This window comes from Poecilia mexicana, unplaced genomic scaffold, assembly GCF_051168715.1.
Source record: "Poecilia mexicana isolate PSO_F unplaced genomic scaffold, ASM5116871v1 scaffold_23, whole genome shotgun sequence".
Lineage (NCBI taxonomy): Eukaryota > Metazoa > Chordata > Actinopteri > Cyprinodontiformes > Poeciliidae > Poecilia > Poecilia mexicana.
Window position 1 is genome coordinate 21233079 of NW_028263392.1, and position 13641 is coordinate 21246719.

The window sequence follows — 13641 nt, forward strand, 5'->3', positions numbered from 1 at the left end:
TGTGTGTGTGTGTGTGTTGCCCTGCGACAGACTGGTGACCTGTCCAGGTGACCTGTCCAGGTGACCCCGCCTCTCGCCCGGAACGTTAACTGGAGAGGCAGCAGCTCCTCCCGACCCACTAAGGGACCAGGGGGTAAAGAAAATGAATGAATGAATGAATGAATGGATGGATGGATGGATGGATGGATGGATGGATGGATGGATGGGTGGATGGGTGGGTGGGTGGGTGGATGGTTGGATGGATGGATGGATGGATGGATGGATGGGTGGGTGGGTGGATGGATGGATGGATGGATGGATGGATGGGTGGATGGATGGATGGAAATTCCTTCAGAACGAACTCAGGAATCCTGAACTTTCCTCTAAAACGTACGAAGCTGCTGAGTCGACAGTTTTTCCTGAGGATTTCAGAAAAACAAAGCCAGCAGGTTCTGGTCTTCTGGTGTAGAGGTGAGGTCTGAGGTGGGCGGGGCTTAGCGCTACCTGTCAGCGACAGCGTCTTGATGCAGGCCTCCACCTGTCCACGGTGCAGCGGCAGCAGCCAGGGACAGTCCAGCAGCCTGATGGACGACTGCAGCAGCTGGACCACGATGGTGTGGTGAGTCTGAGGGAGAGAAGAAGAAACGGCTGAACCGAACAGAGACCGCCGGCTCAGCCGGGTCCCACCGGGTCCGACCGGGTCCCACCGGGTCCCACCGGGTCCGAGTCGACCCACCTGCAGAGACGTGCTGTTCTCAGAGAAAGGAGAGCTGAAGAAGGCGGTGATGGTGTCGAAAACCACGTTGATGATGTATTTCTCCAGAACCGGGTCGGTCAGTCGTTTCTCGCGCTTGTTGCAGACCTGCAGAAGGAGAAACGCTCCGATCTGAAAACCTGAGATTCTAACAGGAAGCCGTTAAACTTCAGGGAGGAACGTCATAAACAATGTTCCACATTTTCTGCCATTCCTGTTTTTTGTTCTTTCGGTTTTGGCAAAACAAATATGGAACCTCACTAGAATAAAAAATGAATTAATCTATAGATTTATAGAAAATCACACAATCCGTTTAGTATGTAAAGAAAATATAAAATATATAAATAAATATAAACTAATTTTGGCCAACAAAAATGAACTAAAATCAGTTTTTAAATGCTTAACTTAAACACACAAATGAAAAACATCTGAGGTTCAACATTTAGTTTCAGAAGATGTTGAAAAGTGTTTTTTTAGGAACTCGAATAAATAAAATCTTTCTTTTAAAAATATTCAACACCAAAATATGTCACATAAAAACTCATTTCAGTGTTTTGGTTTGTAGCCTCCATGCCCCACCGCCCGTTCCTACCCCGGTTTCGTATCCCTCCCCCCAGTTTTCCCCCTGGTTCTGCCCTGTTTCCCCCCCTGGTTTTGCCCCGGTTTCCCCCCAGTTTTACCCTGGTTTCCCCCCTGGTTCTGCCCTGGTTTTACCCTGGTTTTACCCTGGTTTTACCCCTGGTTTTACCCTGCTTTCCCCCCTGGTTCTGCCCTGGTTTCCCCCCAGTTTTACCCCGGTTTTACCCCAGTTTTACCCCAGTTTTACCCCAGTTTTACCCCGGTTTTACCCTGGTTTTACCCTGGTTTTACCCCTGGTTTTACCCTGCTTTCCCCCCTGGTTCTGCCCTGGTTTCCCCCCAGTTTTACCCTGGTTTTACCCCTGGTTTTACCCTGCTTTCCCCCCTGGTTCTGCCCTGGTTTCCCCCCAGTTTTACCCTGGTTTTACCCCTGGTTTCCCCCCAGTTTTACCCTGGTTCTGCCCTGTTTCCCCCCCCTGGTTTTGCCCCGGTTTCCCCCCAGTTTTACCCTGGTTTTACCCCTGGTTTTATCCCAGTTTTACCCTGGTTTCCCCCCTGGTTCTGCCCTGGTTTCTCCCCAGTTTTACCCTGGTTTTACCCCTGGTTTCCCCCCAGTTTTACCCTGGTTCTGCCCTGTTTCCCCCCCCTGGTTTTGCCCCGGTTTCCCCCCAGTTTTACCCTGGTTTTACCCCTGGTTCTGCCCTGGTTTCTCCCCAGTTTTACCCTGGTTTTACCCCTGGTTTTACCCTGGTTTCCCCCCTGGTTCTGCCCTGGTTTCTCCCCAGTTTTACCCTGGTTTTACCCCAGTTTTACCCCAGTTTTACCCTGGTTTTACCCCTGGTTTTACCCTGGTTTTACCCCTGGTTTTACCCCAGTTTTACCCTGGTTTTACCCCAGTTTTACCCTGGTTTCACCCCAGTTTTACCCTGGTTTTACCCCAGTTTTACCCTGGTTTCCCCCCTGGTTCTGCCCTGGTTTCCCCCCAGTTTTCCCCTGGTTTTATCCCAGTTTTACCCTGGTTTCCCCCCTGGTTCTGCCCTGGTTTCTCCCCAGTTTTACCCTGGTTTTACCCCTGGTTTCCCCCCAGTTTTACCCTGGTTCTGCCCTGTTTCCCCCCCCCTGGTTTTGCCCCGGTTTCCCCCCAGTTTTACCCTGGTTTTACCCCTGGTTTTATCCCAGTTTTACCCTGGTTTCCCCCCTGGTTCTGCCCTGGTTTCTCCCCAGTTTTACCCTGGTTTTACCCCAGTTTTACCCCAGTTTTACCCTGGTTTTACCCCTGGTTTTACCCCTGGTTTTACCCCTGGTTTTACCCTGGTTTTACCCTGGTTTTACCCCGGTTTTACCCCAGTTTTACCCCGGTTTTACCCCAGTTTTACCCTGGTTTTACCCCTGGTTTTACCCCAGTTTTACCCTGGTTTCCCCCCTGGTTCTGCCCTGGTTTCCCCCCAGTTTTACCCTGGTTTTACCCTGGTTTTACCCCCTGTTTTACCCTGGTTTTACCCCCGGTGTTATCCCAGTTTTACCCCAGTTTTACCCTGGTTTTACCCCTGGTTTTATCCCAGTTTTACCCTGGTTTCCCCCCTGGTTCTGCCCTGGTTTCTCCCCAGTTTTACCCTGGTTTTACCCCAGTTTTACCCTGGTTTTACCCCAGTTTTACCCTGGTTTTACCCCTGGTTTTACCCCAGTTTTACCCCAGTTTTATCCCAGTTTTACTCCCCTCGTTCTGCCCTGGTTTCCCCCCAGTTTTACCCCAGTTTTACCCTGGTTTTACCCCCGGTTTTATCCCAGTTTTACCCCAGTTTTACCCTGGTTTTACCCCCGGTTTTACCCCAGTTTTACCCTGGTTTTACCCCTGGATTTACCCCTGGTTTTACCCCAGTTTTACCCTGGTTTTACCCCTGGTTTTACCTCAGTTTTACCCTGGTTTTACCCCAGTTTTACCCTGGTTTCCCCCCTGGTTCTGCCCTGGTTTCCCCCCAGTTTTACCCTGGTTTTACCCCCTGTTTTACCCCAGTTTTACCCTGGTTTTACCCCCGGTTTTATCCCAGTTTTACCCCAGGTTTCCCCCCAGTTTTACCCCCGGTTTTACACCAGTTTTACCCCAGTTTTACCCCAGTTTTATCCCAGTTTTACCCCCCTCGTTCTGCCCTGGTTTCCCCCCAGTTTTACCCCAGTTTTACCCTGGTTTTACCCCCGGTTTTACACCAGTTTTACCCTGGTTTTACCCCCTGTTTTACCCCAGTTTTACCCTGGTTTTACCCCCGGTTTTATCCCAGTTTTACCCCAGTTTTACCCTGGTTTTACCCCTGGTTTTACCCCAGTTTTACCCTGGTTTTACCCCTGGTTTTACCCCGGTTTTACCCCTGGTTTTACCCCAGTTTTACCCCAGTTTTACCCTGGTTTTACCCCAGTTTTACCCTGGTTTTACCCCAGTTTTACCCTGGTTTTACCCCTGGTTTTACCCCAGTTTTACCCTGGTTTCCCCCCTGGTTCTGCCCTGGTTTCCCCCCAGTTTTACCCTGGTTTTACCCTGGTTTTACCCCCTGTTTTACCCCAGTTTTACCCTGGTTTTACCCCCGGTTTTATCCCAGTTTTACCCCAGTTTTACCCTGGTTTTACCCCCGGTTTTACCCCAGTTTTACCCCAGTTTTACCCCAGTTTTACCCTGGTTTTACCCCTGGTTTTACCCCAGTTTTACCCTGGTTTTACCCCTGGTTTTACCCCAGTTTTACCCTGGTTTTACCCCAGTTTTACCCTGGTTTTACCCTGGTTTTACCCCCTGTTTTACCCCAGTTTTACCCTGGTTTTACCCCCGGTTTTACCCCAGTTTTACCCCAGTTTTACCCCAGTTTTACCCTGGTTTTACCCCAGTTTTACCCTGGTTTTACCCCAGTTTTACCCTGGTTTTACCCCAGTTTTACCCTGGTTTTACCCCCGGTTTTATCCCAGTTTTACCCCAGGTTTCCCCCCAGTTTTACCCCCGGTTTTACACCAGTTTTACCCCAGTTTTACCCCAGTTTTATCCCAGTTTTACTCCCCTCGTTCTGCCCTGGTTTCCCCCCAGTTTTACCCCAGTTTTACCCTGGTTTTACCCCCGGTTTTATCCCAGTTTTACCCCAGTTTTACCCTGGTTTTACCCCCGGTTTTACCCCAGTTTTACCCTGGTTTTACCCCTGGATTTACCCCTGGTTTTACCCCAGTTTTACCCTGGTTTTACCCCTGGTTTTACCTCAGTTTTACCCTGGTTTTACCCCAGTTTTACCCTGGTTTCCCCCCTGGTTCTGCCCTGGTTTCCCCCCAGTTTTACCCTGGTTTTACCCCCTGTTTTACCCCAGTTTTACCCTGGTTTTACCCCCGGTTTTATCCCAGTTTTACCCCAGGTTTCCCCCCAGTTTTACCCCCGGTTTTACACCAGTTTTACCCCAGTTTTACCCCAGTTTTATCCCAGTTTTACCCCCCTCGTTCTGCCCTGGTTTCCCCCCAGTTTTACCCCAGTTTTACCCTGGTTTTACCCCCGGTTTTACACCAGTTTTACCCTGGTTTTACCCCCTGTTTTACCCCAGTTTTACCCTGGTTTTACCCCCGGTTTTATCCCAGTTTTACCCCAGTTTTACCCTGGTTTTACCCCTGGTTTTACCCCAGTTTTACCCTGGTTTTACCCCTGGTTTTACCCCGGTTTTACCCCTGGTTTTACCCCAGTTTTACCCCAGTTTTACCCTGGTTTTACCCCAGTTTTACCCTGGTTTTACCCCAGTTTTACCCTGGTTTTACCCCTGGTTTTACCCCAGTTTTACCCTGGTTTCCCCCCTGGTTCTGCCCTGGTTTCCCCCCAGTTTTACCCTGGTTTTACCCTGGTTTTACCCCCTGTTTTACCCCAGTTTTACCCTGGTTTTACCCCCGGTTTTATCCCAGTTTTACCCCAGTTTTACCCTGGTTTTACCCCCGGTTTTACCCCAGTTTTACCCCAGTTTTACCCCAGTTTTACCCTGGTTTTACCCCTGGTTTTACCCCAGTTTTACCCTGGTTTTACCCCTGGTTTTACCCCAGTTTTACCCTGGTTTTACCCCAGTTTTACCCTGGTTTTACCCCAGTTTTACCCTGGTTTTACCCCAGTTTTACCCTGGTTTTACCCCTGGTTTTACCCCAGTTTTACCCTGGTTTCCCCCCTGGTTCTGCCCTGGTTTCCCCCCAGTTTTACCCTGGTTTTACCCTGGTTTTACCCTGGTTTTACCCCCTGTTTTACCCCAGTTTTACCCTGGTTTTACCCCCGGTTTTATCCCAGTTTTACCCCAGGTTTCCCCCCAGTTTTACCCCCGGTTTTACACCAGTTTTACCCCAGTTTTACCCCAGTTTTATCCCAGTTTTACCCCCCTCGTTCTGCCCTGGTTTCCCCCCAGTTTTACCCCAGTTTTACCCTGGTTTTACCCCCGGTTTTATCCCAGTTTTACCCCAGTTTTACCCTGGTTTTACCCCCGGTTTTACCCCAGTTTTACCCTGGTTTTACCCCTGGATTTACCCCTGGTTTTACCCCAGTTTTACCCTGGTTTTACCCCTGGTTTTACCTCAGTTTTACCCTGGTTTTACCCCAGTTTTACCCTGGTTTCCCCCCTGGTTCTGCCCTGGTTTCCCCCCAGTTTTACCCTGGTTTTACCCCCTGTTTTACCCCAGTTTTACCCTGGTTTTACCCCCGGTTTTATCCCAGTTTTACCCCAGGTTTCCCCCCAGTTTTACCCCCGGTTTTACACCAGTTTTACCCCAGTTTTACCCCAGTTTTATCCCAGTTTTACCCCCCTCGTTCTGCCCTGGTTTCCCCCCAGTTTTACCCCAGTTTTACCCTGGTTTTACCCCCGGTTTTACACCAGTTTTATCCCAGTTTTACCCTGGTTTTACCCCCGGTTTTACACCAGTTTTACCCCAGTTTTACCCCAGATTTATCCCAGTTTTACCCTGGTTTTACCCCCGGTTTTACACCAGTTTTACCCCAGTTTTACCCCAGTTTTATCCCAGTTTTACCCTGGTTTCCCCCCCTCGTTCTGCCCTGGTTTCCCCCCAGTTTTACCCCGGTTTTGCCCCAGTTTTACCCCGGTTTTGCCCTGGTTTTACCCGCGCCATGTCCACGGTGAAATCCTCAAACAGCTTCCAGATGTGGTTGGACGTGTAGATCTCCTTCATCTCCACCTCGGTGTCGACGTAGCAGTGGTTCACAAAGTTCACGTAGGCGATTTTCACCTGCAGACAGACACAGGTGAGACCCAGAACCCGGACCGGACCCCGGTCCGATCCCGACCCGGTCACCTCGGTGATGCAGTCCTCGTGCGTCACCACCCGCACCACGTCCTCCAGCGGCAGCAGCGACGTGCATTTGATCTCGGTGTAGACGTTCTTGCCCTCGGCGCAGGCGGCCAGCAGCTCCACCAGAGAGATGTGGTACCTGCTCAGGAACCAGAACCGGGTCAAAAGGTTCTGGAGGCTCCCACAGCTCTGGTTCCAATAACATCACTCATTTGCAGAAAATAATCCAGTAAATGTTTTTAATAATGAATCAGTTTTCAGTGTTTCCTCTACAAGCGACTGATCGCAGCCCAGAGCCTCGTCAAAATAAAAGCCCAAACTTTCACAGTGAAGGTTTTTTAAAAAATGTAAAGCATTTGAGAAATAAATGCATATAAATATAAATATAGCTTATATTGGCACATTTATCCTGACCATTAAATTAAATATCAAAATTGAGGAGAAACTAGAGGATCGTCTGAACCCAGGAGAGAAACGGTGACGAGTTTCCGGATGGGTTTCAGTTCCAGGCGGTGGAAACGACCTGAATGTGACTGAATTCTCCATTTAGACGACAGAAACGCAGAGAATCAAACGTTTGACATTCATGGTTGAAGTTTCAGGTCCGTCTGGAACCGACTGGCAGCTCAGGAACATTTTCAGTTTCTTCAAAGGGGAAGACGTTGATCTATAACCTGACTGGTGCATTTTGAATGTAGACGTCTTGTGCTGGATAAATGAACCCGGGAACGGCAGCGTCTGATTGGAGGGCGGGCGGTTGCCATGGTTACCTGAGCGGGCTGTTGTCCCCGACTCCCTCCCTGCTGTCGGCCATCAGCTCCAGCATGGTGGTGAACGACGCCTTGTCGTTGTAGAAGACGACCACGTCCTCGCCGGCGTTCGTCAGCTGAGACACGGGGACAGCGTGAGGAGGTCGCCATGGAAACACGGACAGAGTGCGACGACGGCGTGGCGCCTCACCTCGGTCATGATCATGTCCTGGCACTTCTTGACGTACTTGCCCTCGGCCTTGATGATGGTGTGCAGGAAGTTGAGGTACTGGACGTGGCGGCCGTGCGTGGCCAGGCAGTGGATGAAGTGCTGCAGCACGCTCTCTGAGATCTCGCTGCACAGCTGGTAGTTGTTGCTGAAGATGTGCTGCACCGTCTCGGCCTCCTGCAGCTGCAGCGGCAGGAAACAACGGCTGAGCGGAGATCACACACATCCTCAAATCTGACTGAACCCGGCAAAACGGTCCGTTTGTGCTGCTTTTGCTTTGAAGGTATTGATGACGACCTCTGACCTTTTTATTTATACCTTTAAATCAATAGCAGCACAAACATCCGACACCAAACAACCTTCACAACCAGAACCAGTCAGAACCAGAACCAGCAGCTCTATAAAATTCATTTCCATCCAAATCATGAAAGACAAAAAGCAGAAAGTTTCTTTTGTCTTTAGATTTTTTTGCTCTTCTTTTTGCTGCAGCTCATTTCAAACTGAGATCTTTTAACTTTCTGCTAATTTTTTCCTAATTTTCATCCATCCATGACTTTTATAAAAATAAACTCAGGAGAAAGTTTGAAAAGAAAATATTTAAGGTGTAAAATCCACAAAAACCTCGTGTTCAATCTTTAAATCATTCTGTTCATTTTTAGTCTCTAGAGGTGAAGAAAAGTTGAATTTAGAGCTGTGTGGAAATCTTTCTGACTAATTCGTCAGAATTTGCTGCAGATGGAAGTGCTGCTGTCACAGTCGGCTAAAATCTGCCATGCTGATGTTTGTGAAGGCGGGTCCGGCGGAGCGCACCCCGGGGTTGAGGAACAGGTTGAGGTTCTTGTGCAGCAGCGCCTGGTTCTCCTGGTTCCCCATGCAGAACTTCTGCAGAAACATGTGAGTGTATTTGATGATCTCCTGCATCTTCACATCGTTCTGCACAGACAGGAAGAAAAAGTTGGATTTGTTGACAGGAACTCCTCCTCGAGAATAAACCACGCCTCTGTGCTTTTATTTTGGCGGTCCGGCCCGCCTCACCTTGTCGTAGGAAACCTGCAGCAGGTCCAGCATGACTTTATGAGCCCCCATGTTCTTCAGCAGCCGCTGCTGCTTCTTCCAGACTCCAGAGCTGCACATTTTATTCAGCCGCTCCAGAATCTGAGGAAGAGAGAAGAAATGAGCTGCTGCTGCAAAACCCAGCAAACACAATCCACAAAATATGAGCAGAAATAAACCATCAATAAATAATACAAAAAATCAAAAATAATCAAGTCAGAAAAAAATTATCATCAAAAATAATCCACAAAACATAATCCCTAAAATATAATCCTTGCTAAATAATCCTATAAAAATATTCTTAAAAAAATAATCCTCAGTAAATTTATGATCATAAAAGTGAAACACGGATTTATCTAAAGTTTTAATCTCAGCTCAAACTTTGTCTGATTTCAGTAAAAAATAGTTAAATTTTATTTTTAGAAAAGGAAAATAATTTTCTGACTTTTTTATTATTCAAAACTATTGATCTGCAGATTAAAGTTAGATTAATTTTTGATATAATTTCAACATTTCTATTTCATATATTGATTACATATTGATTCTTTGATCAATGGAAATGGTGATCTGAAGGAACCGCTCTGAGCGGTGAGCGCCTCCCAGCATCGCCCTCTCTGATTGGCTGACAGAAGAGAACGTTCTCACCTCTTTGACGTTCTGGTAGTTCTCGTTTCCTTTCTGCAGCTTCTCCTTCTTTGGCGATGGGTCCTCTGACGCCCCCTGCAGGAAGCAGAAGGTACGGCAGGTTGTGATTGTGGAAGGCTTCAGGGAAACATTTGGTTTGATTTTGCATGAAATGACAGAAACCCTGAAACCCAGAAACCCAGAAACCCTGAAACACAGAAACCCTGAAACCCAGAAACCCTGAAACCCAGAAACCCTGAAACCCTGAAACCCTGAAACACAGAAACCCAGAAACCCTGAAACCCAGAAACCCAGAAACCCAGAAACCCTGAAACCCTGAAACCCAGAAACCCAGAAACCCAGAAACCCTGAAACCCAGAAACCCAGAAACCCTGAAACCCTGAAACCCAGAAACCCTGAAACCAAGAAACCCAGAAACCCTGAAACCCAGAAACCCTGAAACCCAGAAACCCAGAAACCCTGAAACCCAGAAACCCTGAAACCCAGAAACCCTGAAACCAAGAAACCCTGAAACCCAGAAACCCAGAAACCCTGAAACCCAGAAACCCTGAAACCCAGAAACCCTGAAACCCAGAAACCCTGAAACCCAGAAACCCTGAAACCAAGAAACCCTGAAACCAAGAAACCCTGAAACCCTGAAACCCAGAAACCCTGAAACCCAGAAACCCTGAAACCCAGAAACCCTGAAACCCAGAAACCCTGAAACCCAGAAACCCTGAAACCAAGAAACCCTGAAACCAAGAAACCCTGAAACCCTGAAACCCAGAAACCCTGAAACCCAGAAACCCTGAAACCCAGAAACCCTGAAACCAAGAAACACTGAAACCCTGAAACCCAGAAACCCTGAAACCCAGAAACCCTGAAACCCAGAAACCCAGAAACCCTGAAACCAAGAAACCCTGAAACCCAGAAACCCTGAAACCCTGAAACCCAGAAACCCTGAAACCCAGAAACCCTGAAACCAAGAAACACTGAAACCCTGAAACCCAGAAACCCAGAAACCCAGAAACCCTGAAACCAAGAAACACTGAAACCCTGAAACCCAGAAACCCTGAAACCCAGAAACCCTGAAACCCTGAAACCCAGAAACCCTGAAACCCAGAAACCCAGAAACCCTGAAACCCAGAAACCCAGAAACCCTGAAACCAAGAAACACTGAAACCCTGAAACCCAGAAACCCTGAAACCCAGAAACCCTGAAACCCAGAAACCCTGAAACCCAGAAACCCTGAAACCCAGAAACCCTGAAACCCAGAAACCCAGAAACCCTGAAACCAAGAAACACTGAAACCCTGAAACCCAGAAACCCTGAAACCCAGAAACCCTGAAACCCAGAAACCCTGAAACCCTGAAACCCAGAAACCCAGAAACCCTGAAACCCTGAAACCCAGAAACCCTGAAACCCAGAAACCCTGAAACCCAGAAACCCTGAAACCCTGAAACCAAGAAACACTGAAACCCTGAAACCCAGAAACCCTGAAACCCTGAAACCAAGAAACACTGAAACCCTGAAACCCTGAAACCAAGAAACACTGAAACCCAGAAACCCAGAAACCCAGAAACCCTGAAACCCTGAAACCCAGAAACCCAGAAACCCAGAAACCCTGAAACCCAGAAACCCTGAAACCCTCAGGCTGACCTTATTGGTCAGATTCATCAGATAATCAGTGGCAGGCAAAAAACAATTAATTATGACAATTAAATTGTAAAAATACAAGAATAAAGACAGAATGCAAACCAATGTAAAAATATGAGAATAAAGTCATAATATGAGGCTAAACTCATGAAAATATGAGGATAGGTTTGAAAAAACACAAGATTAAAGTTGTAAAAAAACTAGAATAGTTATAAAAAACAGAATAAAATCATAATAGATGTACAAAGAATAAAAAAAAAACAGTAAAGTCATAAAAATGATTAAAATAATGAGAGATTAAAGTTGGGCTACGAATGAAACTGTAATGAAATGAGAATAAATTCATCAGAATAAAATCATCATATTAGGAGAATGGATTCATATTTTTTTATTCCAACATGAAAATCGATTTAAACTTAAAATGAGGAACTTTGAGCATCTTGTGAAGTTTTACAAATAAGAAAATTCTTCCTCATCATCTGAGGGTCAGTAGGACTTTAAAACGACTTCTCTGAATTTTACCACATTCCTCTGGTAATGTTGTATAATATTATATTATAAATATCTGTGGTTTATTTTTCAAACAAAAGTAAAAATCCTGATTTTCCCCAAGAAATGATGCCAATAATTCCACCTTTTATTTATGTGTTTTTGTGTTTCTGTAACATCCAAACACTTAGTTTTAAAAGTCTGATTTTCAGATGAAATGTCAGTTTCATTTCACAACAAGCAGGAAGGAGACGGCGGCTCAGCGAAGGCAGACAGCAGCAGTCTGAAGGAGGAAGGCTTCGGTCTGCCTGCAGCGCCATGAGCGGCCGTCAGAGGTTCATGTTGGATGTTTTATTAAAGCTGATGATGGTCGTTCTGATTTCCTTTGACGTTTTAGAGAAGCAAGAAGCCCAGGTTCTTTCTGAGTCAGACTGTTTTGCAGAGCAGTTTGCAGCTGCAGGTCATTAATATCGTTCAACATAAACCAGATTTTAATTTAAATGAAGAAAATTTTCCCTCTGATGTGAACAAAATGTAAACGTGTCGTTCCGCACCTCCACCTTCTCCTTCTTGTCTTTCTTCCCGTCTCCTCCACCCGAGCTCTTCTTCTCCACCCACAGCTCCGACTTCTCCACCAGCGTGCGGAGGCGATCCAGGTCGGCTTTAATCAGCTTGTAGTTTTCCACGTCCAGCGTTGAGATCAGCAGCTGCACCTGGAAACACGAACAAGCTCCACGGTTCAACCAGAGGTCGCAGCAGCAACAGACTGAAAGGCCAACAGGAAGTCAGAACTGAGTGTTCAATTATAAGAATAAAAGTCATAATTATGAGATATAAATTCACATTGTTTCTCTAAAGAGGTTTGATCCAGTGTCTCATAATCATGATTTTATATCTCATAACTACAACTCAAACTCTAAATTATGACTTTCTGTTGGGCTTTTATTTTCTATTTCTTGGTGGAAAATGGTTTTATGAAATAAACATATTTCTGTTTGAGACAAACAACAAAAAACTATTTTTATAAGTTTGTAATTTTCCTTTTGAATCTTATTTATTTAAATCTGAGTTTTTTTATCTTTAGAGAAGCTGAAAAGTGAAAAGAGTATTTTCAGCTCGGTTCAAACAATTAACTGAAATTCATACATCATATTGAAAAATTACTCAAAATGTTCCTATTTTAAGATTTTAGGAGCATATTTAATGATTTTCATTCAGCTGATGTTACGCTGCAATAATCAGAGGTGAAAAATAAATAACTTGTGTGTCTGTAGTTTATAAGTTTTAAAAAATCTGAAGGTTTAACTTGGGTGAAATATTTTACACTTAAAATCATGTCTGATGAGTAAAAAAAATGTTCTAATTTTTGTTCTCTTTCCACCTCAGAATGCAAATTTAATCCAGATTTAGTTTAGATTTAATCCAGATTTAGTTTAGATTTAATCCAGATTTAGTTTAGATTTAATCCAGATTTAGTTTAGATTTAATCCAGATTTAGTTCAGATTTAATCCAGATTTAGTTCAGATTTAATCCAGATTTAGTTTAGATTTAATCCAGATTTAGTTCAGATTTAATCCAGATTTAGTTTAGATTTAATCCAGATTTAGTTCAGATTTAATCCAGATTTAGTTTAGATTTAATCCAGATTTAGTTCAGATTTAATCCAGATTTAGTTTAGATTTAATCCAGATTTAGTTTAGATTTAATCCAGATTTAGTTCAGATGTAATCCAGATTTAGTTCAGATTTAATCCAGATTTAGTTTAGATTTAATCCAGATTTAGTTTAGATTTAATCCAGATTTAGTTTAGATTTAATCCAGATTTAGTTTAGATTTAATCCAGATTTAGTTCAGATGTAATCCAGATTTAGTCTAGATTTAATCCGTGAGTCAGCAGAAACCCGTTGGTCGGTCAGCAGCGTGTTTTCCTGCTCTCACCTGTTTGAAGGTGTGCAGCACTTCCTGCCTCTGGCTGAAGTGCCTGAAGAGCAGCTGCAGCGCTCCGGACACCAGAGGGGCGTAGTTGTGCATCGTCAGATGGATCAGCACCCGCAGGAACATCCGGCCTCCTTCGTCGTCCACTTCCAGGACGCTGTTCATCTTCCTGCACAGACACAACTCCTCAGCCTGCAGCCCTCAGGAAGCAGCAGGCCAACATGGCCGACCACACATACCCGACTCCAAACATGGCCTCCGCCTGGTCGCCGATCTGCTGCAGGTTGACTGTGGCTGAAGGA

General features: G+C 45.7%; 1 protein-coding gene across 2 annotated transcripts in view; it reads right to left on the reverse strand.

The window, feature by feature from the left end:
• Positions 1 to 13641, reverse strand: part of itpr3 (inositol 1,4,5-trisphosphate receptor, type 3) — a 56569-nt gene that overhangs the window by 13244 nt on the left and 29684 nt on the right. For both annotated transcript variants that reach the window (XM_088003459.1, XM_015013044.2), the window contains exons 25-36: positions 13579 to 13633; positions 13343 to 13508; positions 11958 to 12116; positions 9280 to 9354; positions 8617 to 8736; positions 8392 to 8514; positions 7564 to 7764; positions 7374 to 7489; positions 6607 to 6742; positions 6415 to 6540; positions 716 to 841; positions 484 to 604 (exon numbers count right to left, since the gene is read on the reverse strand). In XM_088003459.1, coding sequence (XP_087859585.1) covers positions 484 to 604; positions 716 to 841; positions 6415 to 6540; positions 6607 to 6742; positions 7374 to 7489; positions 7564 to 7764; positions 8392 to 8514; positions 8617 to 8736; positions 9280 to 9354; positions 11958 to 12116; positions 13343 to 13508; positions 13579 to 13633 — 1524 coding nt within the window. The remainder of the gene's footprint in view (positions 1 to 483; positions 605 to 715; positions 842 to 6414; positions 6541 to 6606; positions 6743 to 7373; positions 7490 to 7563; positions 7765 to 8391; positions 8515 to 8616; positions 8737 to 9279; positions 9355 to 11957; positions 12117 to 13342; positions 13509 to 13578; positions 13634 to 13641) is intronic.